At 47.7% G+C, this 12,581-nt stretch overlaps 1 protein-coding gene across 1 annotated transcript in view; it reads left to right on the forward strand.

Annotated features, from left to right (window-relative positions):
- LOC119964392 (leucine-rich repeat-containing protein 75B-like) overlaps positions 1–11,859 on the forward strand; it is a 185,763-nt gene extending 173,904 nt beyond the window's left edge. Inside the window, exon 4 of the mRNA XM_038793801.1 lies at positions 11,167–11,859. Coding sequence (XP_038649729.1) covers positions 11,167–11,707 — 541 coding nt within the window. The 3' untranslated portion in view covers positions 11,708–11,859. The remainder of the gene's footprint in view (positions 1–11,166) is intronic.
- The last annotated feature ends 722 nt before the right edge of the window (positions 11,860–12,581 follow it).

Genomic DNA, 12,581 nt, shown 5'->3' on the forward strand with positions numbered 1-12,581 from the left:
CTCGAACCTATGATTCCCCCTAATTGACATCCCCCCTGACCCAACCCCCAGCTTAAAGTGCTGTCTCAGCTGCCTCCAGATCCTCAACGTTGCCACCACCAGACTCCCCGAATACTTGCACGGGACTATCGGGAATGGCACCATTGCCAGCGCCCTCAACCCCCACCCCTGCAAGAGCGTTCCTCCATTTTGACCCACCGGGAGCCCCCTATGACACAACCGTGCACTTCCTCCGTGTTCGCTGCCCAGTAATGAGACAGTAAGTTTGGGAGGCCCAGCCATCCCGCCTGTTGCCCTCTCTGCAGGACCACCTTCCTAACCCTGACTACCTTCCCTCTCCACCAACTAAATGAGGTGACCACCTTGTCTACATCTTTAAAAAAAAACTTGGGTGGAAGGACTGGCAGGCACTGAAACAAAAACAGAAATCGCTGTAGCACATTCATTATAACTGCCTGTACCTGGCCGGCCAACAACAGAGGGAGATTGTCCCGCCTTGCCATTCAGCTTTGATTTGGGCCTCAACGGCCTATGAACCCTATCCAGTTCATACCAGGAGGGTTCTTCCCTCTCCCCCAGCAACTCCGCCATATTCTTAGAGAAGTACTCAATCAGCCTCGGGACCTCCACCCCGTCAGGCAGGCCCATCATTTTTAAATTCTGCTGCCTAGTCCTGTTCTCCAGATCCTCCAGCTTAGCTCTCGGTCCTTTGTTGGCCTCCATTACCATCTACAGCTCCTTATCCATCGAGGTGAACTGGTTGCCACGTTGCGGCAGAGCCTCCTCCACCTCCTTCAACTCCTCTCCTTGCTCCCGTACTTCGGCCGATGTCTTCAACACCGCTGCCTTCTCCGGGGCTATCGCCTCCTCCACCAATACCTTCATCGCTGCCATCATTTCTTTCTTCATCACTTCCATGTGCTTGACAAACTGCTTTTCAATCTCCCTCGCCATCACCTCAGTCATCTTCTCCACTGTGAAGGGCGCGGTCTCACCTAGCTTCTGCCATTTTCCTGATGCTGGGCTGACCCGTTCGCTCGACGGCGAACCTTCACTTGCCTCCTTCTTCCCGGCGGCTTTTTTCTGGTCGTTCGACATCCCCTTCCTTCCTTATGTCTTCCTGCACCTGTTAATCCAAAAACTGCCCCTGGGACCGGGCATTAAATTCCAAAAAAACGAGCCTTGAGTAAGAGCCACCCAACGTGTGACTTCCACCTACATGCCGCCACCATGAATCTTACATCATCATAGAATTTACAGTGCAGAAGGAGGCCATTCGGCCCATTGAGTCTGCACCGGTTCTTGGAAAGAGCACCCTACCCAAGGTCAACACCTCCACCCTATCCCCATAACCCCACCCAACATTAAGGGCAATTTGGACACTAAGGGCAATTTATCATAGCCAATCCACCTAACCTGCACATCTTTGTGACTGTGGGAGGAAACCGGAGCACCCGGAGGAAACCCACGCACACACAGGGGAGGATGTGCAGACTCCGCACAGACAGTGACCCAAGCCGGAATTGAACCTGGGACCGTGGAGCTGTGAAGCGATTGTGCTATCATCTACGCTCCGCTTCAAATCTAGTTCGACTCTGATGTGGGGATGGATTCTCGCGTTCAGCGACAGGGCGGAGAATCCGTTTTGGCGCCAAAATCGGGAGCGCCGCCGGTATTTCAATTCTCCGCCCCCTGAAAATCAGCAGACTCATGGAGTATGCGGCGCTGAGTATCCACCGCCTCAGGCTATTGCCTGAGGCCTGCTCCGCGATGCTCCGTTGCTGACAGGCCAAATTCCCGAGGGCATGGCTTATGTGTATTCACACCATCTGGGATCCTCGTGTGGCGGCCGTGGACTCAGTCCAGAGCCGCCACAGTCTGGGGAAGGTCGATCAGCGGGCGGGGGGGTCTTTATTCGGGGCTCGGGGCAATGTGGGCAGGCGGTCCGGGGCGCGCGAGTGGCCGATGCGGCGCACTACTTTGGTGTGAAGCACGCCCGCTGCAGGCCGCTGCCGTGCGCATGCACTGCCTCCGACCCGGAAGTGCTGGGGGCTATATCGGCAGCCTGAACTGCGAGCTGTACGCCGGCTCTCTGCGAGCCTCCAGCAAAACAGGGAATCGGTGGCCTTTTGACACTAGTTTCCCTGCCGTAAAAGACTAACGTTTTCACGACAGCATGGGGACTTAGTCCCCAAAACGGAGACTCCAGCCCCTGAACTTTTTCCTGTAGAACAGTTTCAATTATGTTTTGTTTCTTTTGAATGACCTCAGATAGCTTTCATTCATTCACAGCCATCTGCTCACTTTGCACCGCCCTCATGTATTTTCAAAAAACTATTTTTTCTTCTCCGCTAACTCTTCTGCATTTCATTATACTGACATGATTGACAAACATCTTCTGGTTTGTTTGAATATTGCCTCCCTCACTCTCTTGTTGCCCACAATTCTTTATTGGAGGTGGAGATCTTATTCTAGAGTATGCACTCTTCACAACTTGGAGTTTAAAATATCTGTCAAATGCTGTCAAGTATTGACCTAAAAGTCAGCTGTGGAATACTTCACCCACAAAAGAACTGGTCGCATATAAAACCTTTGCAGCTTTTACTTCTTCTGATTTCTAACTTAATCCTGTAATTCTCCTGTGAGCTAATAATTCTCTTCTCTGAGGTTGCCACTTTATGGTCTTGTTTAGCCACTTCCTTGTCCAGAATGGGTCTGGCTCTTCTAATTTTCTGTCCATGGATTTTCTTGCGGCAGTTGCAGCTCTAAGTGTCGTTGTCCCTTTAAGGCAGCAACCATTTTTTTTTCACTCAGAGGCAGCCTTCAGCCTCTCAGTTCTCTCTATGATTTGTGCATGCTTTATCAGGTTTGACAGTACCTCTGCGATTGTGGCCTTTTCTTTTAACTTTTTTGAAAAAACGTACTGCATTAGTTCATTCCTCTTTTGCTTTTTTAAAACTCTGCAGGACTTTTTTTCCACTTTGCCATTTCTCTTTCCAAACTTTAGACTTTTTTTTTACTTCAACCCACCCATCTTGTGGTATGATACAAGCCGCAGCTCCTTTATGGTTCTGCCATCTGCTGAGACCCTGGGACTGCCACCTATTCTACAATGTAAGTACAGCTCTTTTGCTCACCCATATTGTGATCTGGCCAGGTTCCTTCACTCTGTATCCCTCAGGGTCTCACAATGGACTTCTACTCACTCTGGGCTTCTACTGACTCTGGTGGAGTCCTCAACTTTTAAGCCTGTAGTGAATCTTCTTCAACTGTTTCTTTAAATTTTCCATAGAACTTAAAGTGTAATGGTACATGGATTGTTATCAGTTTGGGAGATTGTTACCAGTGGAATCGTATTCCCAGTTTAGTATCTTTATAAATGGAGCTCAAAGTCACGTGAGAAGGTGTAAAGTTAAAACCACCTCCAAGTGGTTTGTACCACCTCCAAGTCTGATGGTAATAAACAGGGTTTGTTGTGAATTTAGAAGGATGAAAAAAAAACAAGTCTGCAGATTTCTTGAGGATTATGCAAACAGATTATTTCTATTGATTTTTAAAAAACCTACCTCAGTAAAGATAGCAAAATATTTTTCAAGGTAAGCGTGTGCTTCTCGAAGTTTTGCGACCCACATTCACACACGAATAGAAAAATCAACATTTACAAGTTATACTGAAAATGATTTCTTATTCAAATTGAAGTTCAATTTTGAAAGGTAAGTAAATGGATAGTTCACTTTTGCTGGGCAAAGTTGAGGTGACTTTTATGTCAATGCAGTTGTGATGTAAGTATATTCTGTAATGTCCCAGCCATTAATACCCTGAATGAGTATTATCCATTTTGATGGGATAGGAAGGCTTTTCTCATTTAGTTCTAGCAGACTTTCTGTCTTCGCTGGAGAGGCAGTCACATAGAACTGAAAGTGAAATGCCCAGGACATTTCAGTAGATCCCTTTGAAGTGGTTCTTGATACCCTCAGGTGTGAAATTTCAGAGAAGGAGGCATGTCTGAATTATTCCACATTGGTACTTTCCAGAGGCCATTGGCAATACCAAATGTCAGGTGACATGAGGCACCCCTCTTTAGTCAGCACCTTGTCTTTAAAATGTCCTTTTCGAACAGTTCAGCATATGTTTGGTTAATCAAAGAAATTTCAGATTGATATCACTCATGCAAGTCACATCATCATGACAGCAGATAATACAAAGCTAATGAAATGGTGTAGGCTGCAATGAGCAGAATGAGGTACAGGAAAATGGGAAAAACAGGGCTGGTGAAATTCAATGTAGAGAAATGCAAAGCACTTCACATGGGGACAAGCAATCCAGGGTGACAACAGTACTTAAATGAAAAGACAATAATGGAGACTGGAAGAGATCTGGGATCCTAATTGACAGTAAGTTGGGGCAATTGCAGTAATGATAGCTGGTCGTGAGTAAAAAGCAAATCAGATGTTGGGGTGTATTACCAGCTCAGAATTGTGCTGAAATATAGCAAGGTAAATCCTGGCATTTTAAAAATCATTGGTGCTGTGCAGTTGTGATCTTGAAGGTGCGGAAAGGGCATTGCAGCTGTTGGCAGAGGAGCGATTACAGAATGATTGGAAGAATTGGGTTATAGAACATAGAACATAGAACAGTACAGCACAGAACAGGCCCTTCGGCCCTCGATGTTGTGCCGAGCAATGATCACCCTACTTAAACCCACGTAACCCGAATACCCGTAACCCAACAATCCCCCCATTAACCTTACACTACGGGCAATTTAGCATGGCCAATCCACCTAACCCGCACATCTTTGGACTGTGGGAGGAAACCGGAGCACCCGGAGGAAACCCACGCACACACGGGGAGGACGTGCAGACTCCACACAGACAGTGACCCAGCCGGGAATCGAACCTGGGACCCTGGAGCTGTGAAGCATTGATGCTAACCACCATGCTACCGTGAGGCCCCAAAGCAGTTATGAGGAGCAGTTATGTAAATTATGCATGTTCCAACTGAGACAAGATGATTTCAAGGTGGCATGATTGTTATTTTTAAGATCCAAAAGAGATTAGATAATGACGACCGTGACAACTTTATTCACTTTGTTCAAAACAGTAGAACCAGAGGACATGATCTGCATGTGAAGAATGGACAGAGCATAGACCCTGGTTAGATATTTATTGCTCCATCTATATGGACCATATGGAGCTCCAACAGGTTCTGTTCTTCTCTTTCAAATCATTCTAGCCCTAAAATCATGGCTGGTTTTCTCTGGCCATTCGCTGGCGGTGGGATTCTCTGGCCCCACTGGCAGCGAAAACCCCGCCCACAGGTTTCCCGGCGGGGCGGCTCCAATGGGAAATCCCATTGACAGTGGCGAGCGGCCGAGAAACAGGTGGCTATGGGAAAATCCAGCCCCACATCTCTCGCTCCAATCTCCCCATGTGATCTCTCCTAACTCATCTTGTCCATGAAACTGCCTCCTGCTTCCTCAACTATGTTCTCACCAAACAACTTCTCCCCACCCCCCTTGGTCCCTTGATAGCCGATATTGTTAACACTTCTCTGCCTTCAGTATGGTCCCTCACTTTCACATTTGCTGTCATCGCCCTTCCCCTGAAAAAAGGCAATGCCTAGCTTCACTTTCCTAACAAACTGCTGCTGTCTTTAAAACACCAGACACTTCAACCAGATTATTATTCAAACTTTTTACCCAGGTGTCCTTATTTGCGAGATGAACAAGGACAGATACAGGTTCACAATTCAACCCAATTTATTTTCAAACTCAATAAAACAGTTATCCCCCAAATTATCCCAACTATAATCTTCCCAGGATTCTAATACTACCCGTGTCAATGAACTGGATCGAGCTGCGGGTCAAATCCTCTGAGTCTCGGTCTTCTCAGGGCTCTCGTCTGCGAAGGTGGGTCTCGCCTACCTCTTCCATCTGTCCTCTGGTTAGCCATCGAGTCCTCTCCGCTGCCTCTGCATTGTGGCTTCACTGGGGAGGGTCCCTGGGTCTCTTGTGCTTATCCCCTATCGCGCCCTTCCAGGAGTTTCTCTGGCCCTCAGCCAATGATGCCACTGGATGGGGGTCGCAACACCCAATGAAGACCAATTGTAACGCTGCAGGACACCAGGAATTCCCTCCAGGGATCCATCCTCAGGTGCATTTCCGCATGCAACTTTATCCATTATAAGGTAACGGCGGGAAATATAGGTACCAGAAAGTCTGGCTGCATCTGGGCAATCCACAACAATGGATCCATTTGAATGGGGCCGATTATCTACCAATCTCCTGTTTACAGGACAGGTCCAGATTTGCCCCAGCTGTCTGTCTCTGTTCAGCATATTCAAACTTGCCTGTTTGAATTCCCATCAGGCCTGTCTCTGGTTCTGGCTGTGGTGTTAATTGAAAGTGGCCAATTCTTCATTTAAAGTGTCCAATTGTATATCGGGCCTAAGATTCAGGCCTTGGCCATTGTACCGCACTACCATCTAATCTCCAACCTCTCTTTACGGCCGAAGGTGGAGATGGAGATGGTTAGCAGTTTTAAATTCCTAGGGGTGCACATCTCCAAAAATCTATCCTGGTCCACTCACGTCGATGCTATCACCAAGAAAGCACAACAGCGCCTATACTTCCTCAGGAAACTAAGGAAATTCGGCATGTCCACATTAACCCTTACCAACTTTTACAGATGCACCATAGAAAGCATCTTATCGGGCTGCATCACAGCCTGGTATGGCAACTGCTCGGCCCAGGACGCAAGGAACTTCAGAGAGCCGTGAACACAGCCCAGTCCATCACACAAACCTGCCTCCCATCCATGGATTCCATCTACACCTCCCGCTGCCGGGGGAAAGCAGGCAGCATAATCAAAGATCCCTCCCACCCAGCTTACTCACTTTTCCAACTTCTTCCATCAGGCAGGAGATACAGTCGTCTGAGAACACGCACAAACAGACTCAAAAACAGCTTCTTCCCCACTGTCACCAGAGTCCTAAATGACCTTCTTATGGACTGACCTCATTAACACTACACCCTGTATGCTTCATCCGATGCCAGTGCTTATGTAGTTACATTGTATATCTTGTGTTGCCCTGTTATGTATTTTCTTTTATTCCCTTTTCTTCCCATGTACTTGATGATCTGTTGAGCTGCTCATAGAAAAATACTTTTCACTGTACCTCGGTACACGTGACAATAAACAAATCCAATCCAATCCAATCCAATCCTCTCCAAAGTCCTTGAATGTGTTGTCACTCCCAAATCCATTCCCATCTTTTCAAGAATTCCATGTTTGAGTCCCTCCAATCAGGCGCCTCTACCACAGTACCGAAATAGCTCTTAGCAAAGTCACAAATTACATTCAGCAAAGTCACAAATTACATTCTATGTGACTGTGACAAAGGTAAACTTTCCTGTCTGCAGCCTCTGACACAGTTTTTAAAAAAATAATTTTTATTGGAATTTTTTACAGAAAATATAAAAATATAACAACAAGTATAGCAACAAGCAGTAATATGCAACTAACAGCCCCATAACACCCACAATTCCCCCCATACTGTAACATCACATGTATCACACTCCCCCCACCCCACCCCCCAACAAGAGAACTTAACCATAAATTAAAATTAAATAAATCAAATTTAAATAAAATAAGCCAACATAATCAACGTCCCCCCCCCCCCCCCCCCCCCCCCCCCCGGTTGCTGCTGCTACTGTCCCAGTACCCTATCGTTGAGCCAGAAAGTCGAGGAAAGGTTGCCACCGTTTAAAGAACCGTTGCACGATCCTCTCAGGGCGAATTTAACCTTCTCAAGCTTAATGAAGCCCGCCATGTCATTGATCCAGGTCTCCACGCTTGGGGGCCTCGCGTCCTTCCACTGTAGCAAAATTTCAGCTCCTCTACTGAAGCCTCTTCCACCTCCTGCATAAGCTTGTCCACCCCTCCCATCTGGTCCATGTATCCCCTCAGCACTTTGGCCGCCACCGGTCTCCTACCCGTCCTTGAACTGGACCGGTCCAGTGTGGGATCCAGCACTGTGTTAAAATCTACCCCCATGATCAGGCCCCCTGCCTCCAGGTCCGGGATGCGGCCCAACAATCGCCTCATGAAGCCAGCATCATCCCAATTCGGGGCATATACGTTCACCAGCACCACCTTCTCTCCCTGCAGCCTACCCCTCACCATGATATATCTGCCCTCCTTGTCCGACACCACCTCAGCCGCCTCAAACGCCACCCTCTTCCCCACTAGAATCGCCACCCCCCGGTTCTTCACGTCCAATCCTGAATGATAAACCTGCCCCACCCACCCCTTCCTCAGACGGACCTGGTCCGCCACCTTCAGGTGGGTCTCCTGGAGCATAGCCACGTCCGCCTTCAACCCCCTTAGATGGGAGAACACCCTGGTTCTCTTAACCGGCCCGTTCAGCCCCCTCACGTTCCAGGTAATCAGCCGGATCAGAGGGCAACCCGCCCCCCTCCCCCGCCGACTAGCCATAGCTTGGCAGATGTTCGCCCCAGGCCAGCACACCCCACTTGATCCGTTCCCCATGGCGATAGCGCCTCTCCTCTTCCCCCCCCCCCCCCCGGCCCCCATTGGCTCCTTCCTAGTCGTTCCAGCAGCAACCCGGTATCCCCCCCACCCCCCTCCCACCCCCCCCCCCCCCCCCCCCCCCCGCCGCCCCCCAGGCTAGGACCCCTCCTAGCCGTGACGCACCCTCCATGGTACTTCAGTGTACCTCTGACACAGTTAACCACACCATTCTTCTCCAGCCCCTCTCCACTGGTGTCCAGTTGGGTGGGATAACTCTCACCTGGTCCCATTCTTAAATATCTAATCATCGCCAGAGTAATGGTTTCACTTCCTGCTCCCACACCGTTACCTCGGGTCTTTTCCAAAGTTCTATCCTTGGCCCCCTCCTGTGAATAACCTTGGGACGTTTTACTCTTATCAAACCTGCAACATAAATGTAAATTGTGTTTGTTGTTGGGGGCAGCACGGTGGCACAGTGGTTAGCATTGCTGCCTACGGCGCTGAGGACCCGGGTTCGAATCCTGGCCCTGGGTCACTGTCCGTGTGGAGTTTGCACATTCTCCCCGTGTCTGCGTGGGTTTCACCCCCACAACCCAAAAGATGTGCAAGCTAGGTGGATTGGCCACGCTAAATTGCCCCTTAATTGGATAAAATAATTGGGTACTCTAAATTTATTATTTCTTTAAAATAAAAAAAAAATAAAAATAAAAAAAGTGTTTGTTGTTGAAGCAAAATTTCAGTGAGTGAGTGGTCAGCCTGCACAAGTGGCTTCACAGTGCCAGGGTCCCAGGTTCAATTCCCCGCTGGCTCACTGTGCAGAATCTGAACGTTCTCCCCGTGTCTGCGTGGGTTTCCTCCGGGTGCTCCGGTTTCCTCCCACAGTCCAAAGACGTGCAGGCTAGGTGGATTGGCCATGATAAATTGCCCTTAGTGACCAAAAAAGGTTAGGAGGGGTTATTGGGTTACGGGGATAGGGTGGAAGTGAGAGCTTAAGTGGGTCGGTGCAGATTCGATGGACCGAATGGCCTCCTTCTGCACTGTATGTTCTATGACACAGACTCTCTGGGAAATGGTGGAGGCGGACTGTGCTCTAATGCAAATGAGATTGCTTTCCGAATAGGATACTGTATTTGAGTAATTTGAGACATGGCAAGTGGTAAGTGTTCTGTTCTTGGGAAGAGCAGGTGACTTTAGGCCAGCGGTTCCCAGAACGTCCTACCCGTGGGGATTTCCTCTCCTCGTGTCTGGGTCTGTTGTGGACACACTTTTGATTGAGATTGATCCCTGAGATTAGTCAACTATTCCACTATTGTTGTATCATCGGGGTATCTTGATCTTTCCTCCGAATTGGGAGAATTATGTCGGAATCAACAACACATCTGTGACTCTTCTCATACACACCTCCAGCAGCTTTGCCCGACAGGAAGATTCAGATGAAATTCCTGCTCCTGATTATTTAAAGATAATCAGTGTCCTGCCAGCTCTTGTCGGACCTGCAAGAATCATGAGGAATACCAAGTTTCACGAACATTCACCCAATAACCGCCTCGTTAACGGACCGATTAAACTGTTCAGCCCTTGTCTGCACATTTCCTTCATATTCACTCATTTTTGTCCACTATTTATTTTCTGTTCATTGACAGCACAATAGTGTTGTGGATCAAATCAGTTAACAAGTTATAATCATAGATTTAAGAGGAAAGCTCCATTGGTGCAGTAAGACTGTCTTATAGACCTGTCCTCTGAAAACTCTACCCAACTGTATCAATTTGACTGTCAGGGTGAGACAGGTTATTTGGGCTAAATTCTGAGTGGCTTTGAAGATTGGCACAAGGATTTGAGTTGAACTGCCCATAGATAACTTCTATTTAGCTTGGCAGGATCTCAGTCCATAGCTCAGGGTCAAACGCCAACGCTCCAACCCACAATACTGTCCAATTTCCTACGCTGTGCATTGTTTTACCAATAAACTGCCATACTTAGGGGCTGGTTTAGCACAGTGGGCAATGCAGAACAAGGCCAGCAGCGTGGGGTCAATTCCTGTACCAGCCTCCCCGAACAGGCGCCGGAATTTGGCGACTAGGGGCTTTTCACAGTAACTTCATTGAAGCCTACTTGTGACAAAAAGCGATTATTATTATTATTACTACTTCAAATTTCCTTGAATATCATGTCAGCAGATTAACTGGTTGAAGTTGTTTTTTGCTGGGACGGGCTGACATTCCCAATAAGTGTCACCTAATTCCCAATATGATGGAAATTGAAAAACAGTGGGAGTCAGACATAGACTAGCTCGGGAATCCGCCCTTAAATAAACAGACGGGCTTGTTCTGTACCTTACTCCACCAGCGCACACTTGATTGCCACAGAAGGGCTGGTTTTCAGGTACAAACCCTGCATATGTTGTCCGGCTCATCAATGTGGCATTAACATACGGGATTTCAGATGTAACGAAACCTAGCATTTTTATCGGCACCGACTGTTCTCCTAGTCCAAAGGTCATATTATAGTTAGAGGATGAGCTATAACCTCTTTGTAAGATTGTGTAGGTCAGGTTTAGAGCCAGGGTTTAGAAATGGCAGGTCAGTGAGAAAGAAGAATGATTGAAATAATCTATTATTTGTCTTTCTTTTAGCTTAAAGGCTACACTGCAGAAGAACCTTGTTAGTGACTCCCTGAATCTATCGGGAATGCCACTGTCTCCCAGGGACATTCATCGTGTAGTGTACTATTTGCAACTGAATGGAGACCACCTGACCTCCATCGATTTGAGCTTCACTGAGTTGTCTGATGATGGTCTACACCTTCTATTGCCCTTCCTGGCAGCCCTTCCGAAACTAACCAACCTGGCGCTGAACGGAAACCATCTGACGCGGCTTATTCTCAAGGAAATGACTGAGATGATGAAGGAGCCGAACAAATATCCAGCGCTGTCCTGGATCGACCTGGGAAACAATGCAGACATTTGCTCCATGCCGCAGCCTCTCCTGGTGGGTCTGCGCCGACGCTGTAGCCTTCAGGGGGCGCTGCCCACCATCCAGGAGTACACAGAAGGTCAGCCCAGTGACCAGGAGATGGAGCGCCAGGAGGAGGTCAACCAATCAGAAGAGGATGAAGACAACTCTTGGCCCATTCTGCAGAGGGAAATGGGTGCACAGGGATACTGTCAGAGGTGATTGTGTGTTAAAGAGAGGTTTGAATTTTGAGAAATGTGTTCAGTAAAGAGCGATTCTGAAACCAGTTTAGGTTTCAAGACAGTTGTTAAACACCTGGCCAATGAATTGTCATTATTTGAAAGCCTGAGCCAGTAAAGCACCCATAAATCCCATCAAATTTTCCACGAGTGAATTATGTATCATGTGACCAATGGTGCACCTTTGAGTAAGGCAGGGTTTCATTGGAAGATGAAGCTGAATAATCGCCTTTCTCAGTGGCTGATCACATCAACTCCTTCAAGAAAAGAAACAACAGTTGACTTTGATGCAAAATCTTTCCAAGGGCTGAGAAAGAAAAACGTTATGTCAAAATGGGCTGAAGTGACAAAACAAGAATTAAGCAGCGAGCTGCTTCCCTACCAGGCATCCAATGTGTCAGTGTTGTGTAGTGTAGAACTGGTCAGGTGGCTGGAGGGGCACGCTCAGTCAGGATATCTAAACATTGTCAAATTCACTGAGACTCACTGTGGAGACATCAAAACCAGTCAGATGTCAACTCCTCTCATGCGTGTGCGTGTACATGTGCATGTGTGTTGTGTATGTGTGGGTTGTGTGTATGTGTGTATGGTGAGTGCATTGCACGTGTGCTGTGTATGCATGTGTGTGTGTGCACGTGTGTATTTATTCAGATATATTCCCCGTTCCCTTCATCCTGCTCCTATTTAAGTGTCATAAGTCTGTAATCTCTTCCAGTTTTGGTGAAGAATCTGATTTCTGAAATGTTAACCCTTTCTGCTCACTCCGCAGACACTGAATTAACCAGTTAAGTGTTCTCAGGTGTCTCTGCTTCTAGGTGTCCCGCAGCTACAGCGTGTTACTTTTCCTCTGGATGTAA

Source organism: Scyliorhinus canicula, chromosome 1, assembly GCF_902713615.1.
Source record: "Scyliorhinus canicula chromosome 1, sScyCan1.1, whole genome shotgun sequence".
Classification (NCBI taxonomy): Eukaryota; Metazoa; Chordata; class Chondrichthyes; order Carcharhiniformes; family Scyliorhinidae; genus Scyliorhinus; species Scyliorhinus canicula.